Genomic DNA, 13,742 nt, shown 5'->3' with positions numbered 1-13,742 from the left:
GTCTCAGATGTGTATGAATTTCTTCTTTTGAATACAAAGATTTTTCTAAGAATATCTCCGCTCCGTAGGTCCTTGCCATGAAAGTAATTGATGACCAGAACTTTGCAGCTCCAAAAGCACATAAATGCAGTTGATAGTGACTTCATAGCCCAAAGAAATCATAAAGCTTATCCATATGACTCCAGTGGTTGCAATCTACATTTTATTATAGGTGTGGGTGAGAAACAGATCAATATTTAAGTCATTTTTTATTATAAATTCTTTCCCAGTAGGTAGCTGTATGCATGAAGAATGTGAATTGCCAAAAACAAAAGAAAAAAGTGAAAGTGGAGATTGATCTTAAAAAAGGATTTAAATATTGATCTACGTCTCACCCACACCTATCATATTGCTTCTGAAGATATTAATTTAAACACTGTAGTCATATTGATTACTTTTATGCTGCATTCATGTGTTTTTTGGAGCTTCAAAAGTCTAGTCACCGTTCACTTGGCTTTTAAGGACCTACAGAGCTGAAATATTATTCTAAAAATCTTGTAAGTTTTCATGATTACATAATCGTGGCAATCGTAATTGCAAATGTATGACCTCCACATTCAATAATAACAAATTACCAAAGTTCAGACATGAATCTCTGTGGCGTAAATTAATAGGTTCTCTGAACTTGTTATCGGTTAGCTAGTTGACTTGGTCATATGTGACTTGTTGAGCCAATCATAGACATAATAAATACATAGACGCCCTATTGGCCGCTGGAGCGTACGTCAACGGGCCGCCATATTGCGGAGGGCAACATTCCCATTTCTCTCATAACGGGAGTTGAGGAAAAATGCCTGCTTCATGTGCTGCTTGGGGCTGTACAAATCGCCGCACTATTGAAAACAGGTCTCGGGAAATTACTTTTCACAAGTAAGACTGAAGATTTGTTTTTGGTCGTTATATAATTAGTAATAGTAACGTTAGTTGGCCACCGGAGTTAGTCAGACTAAAATAGCTTGCTTGCGAGCTGTGAAAGTTGAGACATGAGTTGACATGATTTATAGTATAGTTTTATCTTATATTTTATATTATAAATTACATTTCCTGAAAATCTAAATATTTTCTTAAAACCGACTTTTATGACAAGTACTCGTTACAACATGTACGAACCACTGAAATCGGTTGATAAATGTAAACGTTATTTTTGTTTTTATCCAGAAAAACCGCAACTCACCCGTTTACTTGCATTTGATTACAGCGCAGTCTTGCCCTCCGCAAAATGGCGGACGCGTCGACGTATCGCAGCAACGTTCCAAAGCGGCCAATAGGGCGTCTATGTATTTATTATGGCTATGGAGCCAATCGGGTCATATGGCTTAAACTGATAGGTCCTTTGATATGTAATGAGGTTGCCAATCTACTCACATCTCTCTCTTTGTTGAACATTTAAATGGCTCAGTTTTGCAGATAAGCTGGTTTCACTGCAGCGCACTGAGATTTTTTTTCTCTGAAACCCAGCTCCACCTGTCTGGATCTGATAAATGGGGATTGTTTGTAACATCTATTTGTGCAGCAGCATGTTCATTCATGCTCCATGCAGCATGTCTTGTGTTTTGTCTAATTGTGCTGCAGCCACAGTATGTCCAAACGCTTAACTCAGTATGTCTGTGTATTTTCTAGCAGCTAGACTCTCTGTACTCCGCAGCAGAAGCGTAACAGATTTAGTCCGCCAAGACTAACATCCTAACAATATGTCACGTCATTAACATGCTAAATCTTTCTGGGAGTTGTCATGAGTGAACCGTATTAGTGAATTCAGTGAAGAGACGCTTACATTTTCCGTACTCAAATAGTTTCCATACTTCAAAAAGTTTGAGTCCTGTAAAATCTTTAGTACTTCAATCTTTAGCATTTAACTATTTGAACGTAATCTAATCTTGATTTCAGTTCTTAAAGCAAAGCTCACTAAAGAGTTAAAGCAACATAATCTTGCAGCAAATAACAAAATGTCAAAGTTCTTAGTTCTTTTAGCTGATATGACAAGTTAGTAGGTTTGAACTTGGTGGATTAGATCTGCTTACACTCCTGCTGCAGAGCAAGTACAAAAACTTGCTATGCTAATAATACACAGACTTGCTGTGTTAGAGCATATAAAACAAGCTACTGCTGCTGCAAAATAAGACAAACTGCATTGAGCATGTAGGAGATGCAGCTTCTACTCAAATACACATGAATACAGTCCAGAGAATCAGATCTAGACAGGTGGTGCTGCGGAGGAGGAGGGTTTCAGTCATTGCATGGAAAGGACCCATCAGCTTTAACCATGTAACACGACTGGTTTAACAGATTACATGTTCAAAGGACCTATCAGCTTGTGCCATAATGAATTTCATGACTGAACTTAAATTCATATTGACAAACCTGTAAAGGCTCTTTTAGCTTTGCCTATGCAGAGTAAACAGATGTTATTATGGTCCGTGAAACTGTTTTAAACGCGTATGTGTCACATCCTGCAGATAAGAGCGTGACCTCCTGCTGTCCTAGATCATCGACATAAGCACATATGAAGAGAGGAGATGTGGAATGTGTGAAATGTAGCCAATACATTGCAAGATGTCTGTTATGATTTTTAATTAACTTACTAAGCTTTCTTAGATATTGCTGTTTTCTTTTTACATTGGTATTAAATGTCAGTTGATTTTCCTTGACTTTGCTGTCAAAATTTAACACATTTTAATACTTATTACTTTTTATTGAATATCATGTTCCATAGCCTGAAAATACAGGCCTGCTCTTCAGGTTTATATACGAGTGTCATTATGCTAAACAGACATGTAATATGCAAAGTGTTCTCTTATACACTTTTTTTTTTTGGTAAAACTAGTCAAATTAAATGAATGCTTCAGGTGTCATGACTTGGTTCACTATATATACTGTATTATTTAGGCTGATTCAAGCAGACCCTGTACCAGACTAAAAGGAGACTTGTGTGAAGATTGCTGCTTTGATGTTCATGTTTTAATTCAAGTATCGATTTCATGTCTATTGTTTTTAAATGTAGTTCCTGGTTCATTTCATGGGATTTTCCTGATTTATTCTTGTGAAGTTCTAGTCATAGTTTATGTTCTTTGTTTCGGTTCATAATTTTCTTTTGTACTTTCACACTTGTTTAGATTCATGTTTGCATTTCTCTATTTTAATAAACTGCACTTGGATTCCTATTTTACATCCTTGTCTCATCTGCACTACCTAACAGCTAATCGCTTACCTAACATTTCATGGTCTCCCTTTCCAGTATGCCATGTCATCTCATGTAAGCTATGCCTTGTTAAGCTAAAACTCTGAAAACCACTGATATTCCGCATCTAAGACTATGAACCGGAAAGACTTATTTCAGGTTATGATACACAATACATATACAAAGAAACAGATCGCTGTAATCTAATATTATTTAATGGTTTGGTAAGCAGAAGGATTGTTTTTTGATTGTCTTTTCATAGTTGTGGGCGAGTGCATTGAGAGGAAGTTATCATTGTGTGCGTGTGTATGTGTCTTTGAGCAAAAGGGTCGCATGCAGAGCCTAGCTCAAGGAGGTGTTCAGTCAACATGTTTTTAAAACATTTAACACAATTTCTTTTAGTTTTGATTTCAATTTATCTAAGGGACACAGGTAAGAGATTTTAATTCTTAGTATATTTACATAATTGTTTCAGTTCACTTTTATATAGATCAAAAAGATTCCAGATTGAATTGTCTGTTGAGAATACTGTGTGCTGCTTTGTATTGCCTAAATAAGCCATTATTTTGTATACTCAAATTTCTCAAAAACAATTCATTAGGAGTTCTAATGTGAAAATAAGAGTTCCCAGTGATGTCCCATTTACTTAATACTTAAGACAATATAAAAATGCATGACTTTCTTTTATTATGTAACAAAATATTAAGCCACTGGCATTCAAAATCAATTATTGTTAGGTGGCATTGGTTTTATGTTGGGAAATATCTTTTAATCAATATAAAAAAACTGAAATATCTTGCTTGCATAAGTGTTCAACCCCCACACATTAATATTTGATCAAGCTACTTTTTGTTCAATTACAGCTTTAAGTATTTTGGGGGACATGTGTATCAGCTTTGCACAAAGTGATTTTTTTTTAACTTTTATACAGTTAATGTTTCTATCATGTATTTTTGATCACTGAAATTTGTCCCACTCCACAGGTGCTGAGAATGTTTTCAGAGGAGCTACTGTCCATCTGCCCTGCTCCTCGGATACTAATAACATTGTCAGAGTTTCTGTAGAGTGGAAAAATAACATAACAAGTATTTGTAATTATAATTTAATTGACTACAAAGAGGGAAGTTTCAAAGGATATTGCAAACCTCGTTTTACACTGAATAGAACGTCTTTTGCACTACGTATAGACAATGTTCAGCTCAGTGACGCTGGTAATTACACCTGTAGAATTTCAAGAATAATTCCACCACCATCAACTGATTCCATCTCAGATGTGAAACTACATGTTGAAGGTGATTGTGGCATTCATAAATTATTATTTTTTTTATTTAAATTTCCTTTTTATCAGCATTCGCTGTCAATAATACATTAATACACAGTGCTATTAGAATCATATTACTGTATATGGAATCATAGAATAATACAATTCATGTTGGTGTTGCACTGATTTCCATCCTCCACTATGGTAGATCCAGGTCTCACATTGCAGCATTTGAACAGCAGTAATGACATCTGCATCCTTCTGCTCTGCTCATTGGAGAGACTGAACCCTGAGCAGGTGAACTTCACCTGGAGCAGAGAGGGTCAAAGGTTATCTCATTCATACAATTCTTCTGGTATGAACAGTGAGCTGCGTCTGTGTAAACCAGCGTGGAGAGAAGGAGACACATTCACCTGTAACGCTAGCTACTCGAGCGAAAAAAGACTTTACAGCCAAAGTTTACAGCTCTTAAGTCTTGTCACAGGTGGGTCATTTAAACTATTGTACCTGTCACTTACATGCTGTTTCAATTAATCAGTTACATTGAATTTAAACATTGAGTAACCATGACCAGAGGACCTGACCATAAAACCTGACTAGCAGTAATGAAACATGGCTTTAAATGGAAGTGCAAATGTACTCATGTTGTTCCAAACCCATGGAACACAAAAGGAGATGTTAGGCAGAATGTTACAGGGCTGACAGCAAGAAAACATGCTGTAAAATGTCATTTGTAACGTATTCCTTTAGATTAGTGAAGGTCAGTAATGTATTCTAAATACTTTGGATTACTTCTTCAGCACTTGTTTTGACTATAAAAACTCTGCCAGTACAGTAAGACAAAATACACATGTTAAAAATACATTCTCTGAAAAAACAAAATATCTTATGCCATGTTGTTTCTAAAACAAGATAAATAAAATTGATCTTATTTTAAGGATTTTTAGATATTTTTACAGGAAAACAATACAAAAATTATTAACAAGAATTAAAATTTTTCCCTAATATCAAAGTTCTTTCTAAAAAAAAAAATGATTTGATCGTGGCTGGTAACATGTTCATGTAAAATGGCTAGAAATAACATTTTAACTTAGCGTAATGCTGACAATTTACACAAGAATTATTTTTATTTCTTCTGCTCCAAACTTACTTCAAAGGTACTTCTCTGTCTGCTCATATTAATGTAACGCATCATAAGAAAGTGTTTCAACGCTGTTGAAATGCACTTCTGATCGCATCATAGTATAAACATTTTCCATCTGAAAGGACTAAATATTAAATGAAACAAATGACAATAAAATGCAAAGTAATCTCTTCAGTAATCAAAATACTTTTTGAATGTAACTGTATTCTAATTACCAATTATTTAAATTGTAACTGTAGTGGAATACAGTTACTTATATTTTGTATTTTAAATATGTAATCCTGTTACATGTATTCCGTTTCTCCCCAACCCTGACTGTCATTGCATCTGTTTTCCATGCTGTGAAAGTGAATGGTGACTGAGGCTAAAGGTCTTTCTAAGTTTCCTTTGAGGTTTGAAGTTTTCACTGACCTCTGTAATTGTTTTCAACCCCCCATAACTGCTATCAGAAACAATGCTGATACATGATTGATTGTCAAAAATATTGCAGTATAAAAATAATACTAAGAATAAAAAATAGAACAGGAGCAAATAGAACCCATTATAATCCATTAAGCTACTCCAGCAACTTTCTAGATAGCACACACATCTTTGACATGTCTGTTGAAGAGCATTTCATCTGGAAAGCATCGCATTCTAATTAACATCTGCTAACATGTTTGATTCTGATTGGTTCACAGACGTTCTACCGTGTGCAATTATTTTTCAGGGCAACACATGGCTATGAAGTAGTTCCAGGTCTTACCGCATAACAGTTGCATATCACTTCGCCAAATGATTTAAGTTATTTCAAAGTGCCATACAGGCTTCCAGAACAAAATAACCAATTAAAACAAAGACATTGGTGGAAGTAAATCTGTGTGAATGTGTAAAATATCCTACATTTATTTCAATTTCGGTTAGAAAGAGCCCTCGCGCTCCCTCGTCTCCCCACGCACACACACACACACACACACACACACACACACACGTTGTGTTTCCATGTTTTATTTGGATTTTCCATAGACATATTGGTTTTTATACAGTACAAACTATATATTATATCCCCTAACCCCAACCCTGCCCCTAAGCCTCACAGAACACTTTCTGCATTTGTACATTTTCAATAAGCATAATTTAGTAAGATTTATAAGCGGTTTTCCTCATGGGGACCGATAAAATGTCCCCGCAAGGTCAAAAATTTCGGGTTTTACTATCCTTATGGGGACACACACGTGGACACACTTTATACACGTAACGCACACACTTATGGCGCACTCCGGCATCTCAGTGGGGATGAAAAAAAAAGTTATTAAGGTTTCAACGGGAATATGGCGACACGCATCTTGGCGATTTTGAAGCGATGTTACTTATGACAAGAGCTGCAAAAAAAAAACAAAAACAAGGTAATTCCAGAAGCGAGGAAATTGAGCATCTCGAGCCTCGCTACGCTTTGCCCACTCACCATTATATAACGGAAAAGGTAATCCCTCATGCACAACGAAGTTTGCGATTTCCTCTAAACTCTTGGAGAATGTAGGCGTGGTTAGTCTCACAATAGACACCTGGAGCCCAGACGTGAGTCCAATGTCCTTGTTAAGTCTGACCGCACAATGGATAGACTCTTATTTTAACTTGAAAAAAGCTGTTGCATTAAAAACAAAGTCCATGTAGTTTTAAGGGACAATGCAAAAAACATGAAGGCCATGGATCAACTTGGCGTGGCGAGTTTAGGATGCTTCGTGCACACACTGCAGCTAATTGTACATGAGAGACTGTTGTCGCAGCGCAGTGTAAGTGACGCATTGGCCAATGCGAGAAAGATTGTAGGCCACTTTAATCTTTAATCATGGTTAGAAGACGTCCAAGTAGAGCTAAATATGCAGCCTAAGCATCTGCAGCAGGACGTCCAAACTAGATAAAACAGCACCCATTACATAATTGAAAGCCTCATTGCGCAAAAACAGATACTATCTGCATATACAGCTGAATACGACCTGCCAGCCACACTGACAGCAAACCAGTGGGGGCTGTTGGAGGAGGCTTCCACGGTTCTGGCTCCATTTGAGGAGCTGACCAGGGAGGTGAGTGCCTCCTCCGCATCTGTAGCTGATGTCATCCCCATTGTGTGTGTCCTGAAACATGTTCTCAGTCGGACTGTCAGCATGTTCTACAAAGATATAAACAGTTCTGTTATAATTAATCAAAATACTTCTCCACGATTTCAGATTAATAGGGGGGTCAGGCAGGGGTGCAACATTTCTCCCTTTTTATTTATCTTAGTAACCGAACTACTAGCTATACACTTAGTAAAGGAAGTACATTTTGGAGGAATAAAGATTTTTGGAAAAGAAATAAAGATCTCACAGCTGGCGGACGACACCATCATTTTTTTGAACAACAAGGACCAGTTGAGCATTGTCTTTGAACTGGTGGAGAAATTCTCTTCTGCGTCTGGTTTAAGGCTTAATCGATCCAAGTGTGAGCTGTTGCCACTTCATTGTTGTAGTGACTCTGCTATTGATAACATTCCAGTTAAACAGAATGTAAAATATTTAGGTATACATGTATGTAAAAATATTATAGTTAGACAGAACTTAAATTTTTCGAATAGGATACAGAAAACCAAATCGATATTCAATTGCTGGCTACAGAGAGACTTGTCCGTTTTAGGTAGAGTATTACTCTCCAAGGCAGAAGGCCTTTCTCGCTTTGTTTACCCTTCCTTGTCTCTTTTTGTAAAGGATTCAATTGCTAATCAAGTCAACAAGACTTTTTTAGATTTCATTTGGAAGAACAAGTCTCAAAGACTTAAAAAGAATGTTCTCTCTAACCCTAAAGAAAAGGGAGGTCTAGAGATTTTGGATTTTATAGATGTGGTCAACACATTCAAAATTAATTGGTTAAAAAGGTGCATTCGAAATCCTGATTCTATTTTTTTCTTTATTCCAAACTTTATTTTTAATAAACTGGGTGGGCTCTCGTTTCTTCTAAAGTGTAATTTTCTACCAAATAAATTACCTATCAAATTGTCCAACTTCCACCAACAGTCCCTCTTGGCCTGAAATTATCCTTCAATCACAACTTCTCACCACACAAATCTCTCCTTTGGAACAACAGCGACATTCTTATTAGGAATAAATCAGTATTCTTCCCTAAGTGGTTCGATAGAGGAATTAATCACGTACTCTGCTTATTTGATGATTCTGGCACCATGCTCTCTTATGAACAGTTTATGGTTGCTCATGATTTCCCAATACCTTTTAAAGATTTTAAATCTATCACTGATGCCATCCCTATCGGAATCAGACAATTAATTAAAAGTCATCTGAGCTATGGAAACAAAGATATCAGACAGCTTTCACTTATGTTGGATGGTGTAGAACTGTCTGATAAAAAATGTAATAATAAGCATATTCACGACATTTGCAAAAGAGTAACTCCATTGCTCCAAGGGGGATGTTTTACTGGAATTCCCTAATAAGTGAAATAAATTGGAAAAAATCATGGTTGATTCCTCACAAATACTGTATCTCTAATAAAGCTAAAGAGGTCCACTTTAAACTTTTACATAACGTTTACCCTACAAATTGGTTTGTTGCTAAGTTTCTAGATATTGACACATGCTGTAGCTTTTGTAAACAGGACACTGAAACCATTCCTCATTTATTTTTTAATTGTCCAGTTACCAAAAGGTTTTGGGAAGATTTGGGTACTCACTTTCTCCAATCTCAAAATATAACTCACTCATTCTCCCTGAAAGATATTATCTGTTACTTTTGTTTCCCACAAGATGGCACCCTGGAGTTTGTATTAAACTTTATAATCTTATATGCTAAGTTCTTTATACACAAGCAGAAATTTAATAAGTCTTCCTTATGTTTTAAACATTATATTTTGGAACTTAATATGCTTCTTAAATCACACAAGCTTGTAAAGAACAAGAAGAATGGAAAACTTTTGTGTCAATATTATGACCTATTCCCCAATTCCTCTTAATATTCTTATTTTTCCACCTTTATTTAGTATATATGTTTTTATTTTTTTTTATTTATTTTTTCTCTTCTTTTGTGTATGTTGTTCTTTGTCTCTGGTATGGTATGACTGTATAAATGTTTGACTGTATATTGATGGTTTTACACGTTTGTACCCAATGTTGCCTTCAATAAAAAAAAAAAAAAAACATGTTCTCAGTCGGGAAAACGAGGCTGATCAGGGGATTAAGACAATGAAAAGTACCCTCCTTGACGCAGCCAACAGATGTTTTAATTACGTGGAATCTGAGCCATTATACTCGGTTACTACTCTGCTGGATCCACGTTACAAAGACAGGTAAGGGGATTTCTGTTAACATTATTACCCCTATCTGATTTGTGTGTCTGTGTCTGTGTGTGTGTGTGTGTGTGTGTGTGTGTGTCTGTGTGTGTATGTGTGTGAGAGAGAGATACAGCCTCTGCTTTGGCAAAATTGTATTGTTTACAGTCATGCCAATAAAGCCACTTTGAATTGAGAGAGAGAGAGAGAAATCCCTCAGACCTCTGTATGGAATTTGCACTACCGTTTAATTATTTTCACAAATCACATGTCAAGTATAAATCTTCTGAGCAGACAAATAACTTGATATTAAGGAAATACTAGACTATTAATATTTGATATATTTTATCATACTAGGTATTTCACAAATGCAGACAATTTGAGACATGGAAAAGAAGCGTTAATGGCAGAGGAAGGAAAGATGGAGGAAGTGTTGAAGACTACATCTGAAACTTCAGCCTCCGAGCCAGCAGACAAACTCCAAGGATGGAGGCTTTAGGCACATGTACCAGCAGCCTTGGCAGCATCTTTGATGAAATCCTGGAAGAGAGCCAAGTATTACCTGTTCCTAAGATAACAACAAGTGCACAAATTCAAGTGGAGACCTACCTAAGTCAGGCAAATATGCCACGGCAGCCAAGTTTATCTTGCTCCCAGCACAAGTGTAGAGAGTGAGAGGCTCTTTAGCACAACCTCAAATGGTATTGATGAAAGAAGGAGTAGGCTGACGTCGGAGACCGCTGAAAAACGAATCTTCCTAAAGAAGAATCTGCCCCTCATGGTTATGTGAGCAAACATAAAACATGTTCAAGAGCTTTATTTATTTATGTCTTAAAGTGTCATTTTGTTATTACTACTTCGATTTGCACATAGCTGCACTATAAGGGATAGTTTTGTATTTATTTGTTTTTTTACCATGCTGAATGCTGCTGTTTAAATAGTTTTAACTTTAAACCTGTTGGTAGCTTTAAGTACTGCAGTACCTGTTTTTGTGTGTTTTTGTAGTGTTTAAATAAAGGGTGGCAATCTTTCATAATCATCTTTTGTTGTGGACTATATACTGGAGAAGTATTTGTTCTCCATAGGAGTGAGATGTTTTGAGGTGGCTAATTGAGCAAAGTGCTTCCATATATTTTATTATTATTATCTTTATTATTATTAGTTCAAGAATAAAACAAAATATCGGATTGATATCGGTATAGGCAAATAGCCAAAGCTGCGGTATCAGTATCGGAAGTGAAAAAGTGGTATCGGGACATTCCTATCTGGAAGATGTATTTTTTAGGTTGTTTGCTCATTTCAATATGTCTATAAGACGTTTCCTCTTGGATGTCAATAAGACATTCAGCAGATGTCTTGGGGACGTTTCTGATTCAGAATGTTTGTTAATCTGATTTTAAGATGATTGGCAGATGTTAATTTGAATGTGATGCTTTCCGGATGAAAAGCTCTTAAACAGACATCTCGGAGATGTTCTGTTCTTGTGCTGTCTGTTTTATTAACCCGTCCATCTGAAATTAAATGATTACTTAACAAATATCATATGTGTGAATTTTCTGAACAAATAATTAAGTAAAACAATTTAATAATTACAGATATTTTTTCAACAGAAATTCAACTGAACATTTACTTATTATATAGTTATTATTATAGTAATGTTAGTGTTAATAAAACTGTGAATACATGGTATAAGAAACAAAACATTTTTAAAATTAGTAGATCAGAGACCAGAATTTTCTATATAAACATGCGAGAGTTTGTGGATTGTTACGCCACATTTTGTTACCTTTTTGTCTATGCTTGTTGTTTAAACTGACTCTGCCTTTTGTCTGATGCACCATTGAACTGTATGTTCACAGAATATCCTGCCAATTTAACTTTGCTGCTGATAATCACATGCACCACAGGGATCATCCTCTGCCTGATCTTCACTGCTGTTCTGTACAAATGTGAGTGTGATTATGTTTAGCTCAAACACACATGTAAAATATTACAACTCAGAATGCTTCAGTTTATACCACCCTGCTGAAAAAACCTGGTCAGGCCGGAATCTTGGCTGGTTTTAGAGGGGTTTTGGGTCTTTTATTAGCTGGCCAGATTGGGAGACCAGCTAGTAGTTGATAAGCTAAACAAGCTGAAGACCAGCATGACCTAGCTGGGAGACCAACTTAAACCAACCTGCAAACCACCCTATGATGGTTATGCATTTGCCTCCCACAGTGAATATATGTAATTATTTAAAAAGCCTCTATTTTATAGCTGTGATTGATAGAAACAGAAAATGAAGACGTGAGGATTCATACTTTATTCATTTGTTGCACAATGATGCAAATTAAGGAATAGTGCACTAGTTAAAACAGAAGCTCTCTAAAACTCTCACCCTTTCACACAGCTCATTTCTCACCTTCCATAAAAGGGCAGTTCAAAGTGGCCATGCTTGTCAAGCTCCAAAGAGGGCAAAACCACCTTAAAAGCACAATAAAAGAAGCATATGTGGTATATACTTGTGCATTTCTGCCAGAATACCTTTAGATGGCTATTTTTAACTTTTTGAGGCAACAGTGGTGTAGTGGCTACTGCTGAGTTACCACAGTTTTATTACAGTAAATATTTAGGAAAGGAAACTGTGGTTTCCATTGTAAATTTAGGTAAGAATGTGCATGTAGTTGACATCTGCACTTAGTATTTTAAATTTAAGTTGTGAAAACTATTTTTAGACAAATGTAGTTGTCAAGATCTGAAAATATACTGTACTCGTCTTCCTCACTGCTCAAAACATTCAAATGTATTTCCAGTAGTTGTCGACAGGAAGCAAACCTCCCTCGGTTTCTGCCTTAATACCATTATTACAGCACGAAAGAAAGAAAGCACTCTTATTCAGTAGGCCATTTTAAGTAATCTTAAAGGTGGTCTGGATTGTAAAAATAAACCCTGTCTGTCTGATTGCACTGGACTTGTTTAACTGGTTGACTTTTTGATTGTGCAGGCAGAAAGAAAAGAGATGAAAATGTATCGATAGTGTTCAGCAATAAAGTCTACGAGAACTTCAGTTTCATCATGGCTCAACAGACCATCCAGGCCAATGCCAAACCACAAACAGAAGAGTGCATTTATGAGAACTAGCCTATGTCATAAATAACATAATGTCACACTGAACCTAAACTTGTTGCAAAGGTGATGCAATGTAGGCTAAACTGTAAATGTAATGGTTCCGCTATTATATCTGGAGGTGATGCACACTGAATGTGAAGCAAAGCATTCTCACTGCATTGATTAAAAGGCTTTTATTGAAAAACATAATTGCAGACAAACAATCAGTAGGCTATATTTGTTCATTGTATTCAAGCATTGTATAGGAACACTGGCATGTGTGTTGACTTTGTGTTTATAGACAGGGACTTTACATCTGTTTTCTTAGATAAGGTGCAACGGCATTAATTTATTACAACCTCTCTTTGCACTTTTTATCATACGACTTTTATTTTTGGTACTGTATATGGAATACATTTGTAATGTTGTATTTTCTTGTAAATAAATCACAAATGTCATGACATTTTGAGCCGTTTGTTTCATAGTCTCCCTACAGTCAGCCAAACTGTGAGGTTGCAGAAAACAAAATTTCACACTCATTCATCTCAGCTGTTAAAAAATATTTTAGCTATAAAAAAAAGAAAACCACATACTTCTAGCTAGGTTATACTCTGTCCAAATTAAATGCCTGAAGTTATGCTTCTTTCCGCTCCTGCCCACTCAGTGTTTGTGGTGACAGTCGTATCTCACGCAATCGTTCTGAAACATCTTATTTACACACTGAAATATCATACAAA

General features: G+C 36.1%; 1 protein-coding gene across 1 annotated transcript; it reads left to right on the top strand.

Moving 5' to 3' along the window:
* The first annotated feature begins 626 nt into the window (after positions 1-626).
* LOC127635732 (uncharacterized) lies at positions 627-13,447 on the top strand. Its single transcript, XM_052115965.1, has 6 exons — positions 627-641; positions 738-909; positions 4,201-4,509; positions 4,687-4,962; positions 11,775-11,864; positions 12,902-13,447. Exons 1-6 carry the CDS (start codon positions 627-629, stop codon positions 13,036-13,038), a joined length of 999 nt encoding a protein of 332 aa, XP_051971925.1. The 3' UTR covers positions 13,039-13,447.
* The last annotated feature ends 295 nt before the right edge of the window (positions 13,448-13,742 follow it).

Source organism: Xyrauchen texanus, chromosome 43 (assembly GCF_025860055.1).
Source record: "Xyrauchen texanus isolate HMW12.3.18 chromosome 43, RBS_HiC_50CHRs, whole genome shotgun sequence".
In the NCBI taxonomy this organism is placed as follows: Eukaryota; Metazoa; Chordata; class Actinopteri; order Cypriniformes; family Catostomidae; genus Xyrauchen; species Xyrauchen texanus.
The sequence above is the reverse complement of the archived record's forward strand: the minus strand, read 5'-3'. Positions and strand labels throughout refer to the sequence as shown.

Coding starts and splice junctions, on each gene's coding strand:
- LOC127635732 (XM_052115965.1), top strand. Junction 4,510..4,686: donor TGTGAAACTACATGTTGAAG/GTGATTGTGGCA, acceptor CCACTATGGTAG/ATCCAGGTCTCACATTGCAG. Junction 11,865..12,901: donor CACTGCTGTTCTGTACAAAT/GTGAGTGTGATT, acceptor TTGATTGTGCAG/GCAGAAAGAAAAGAGATGAA.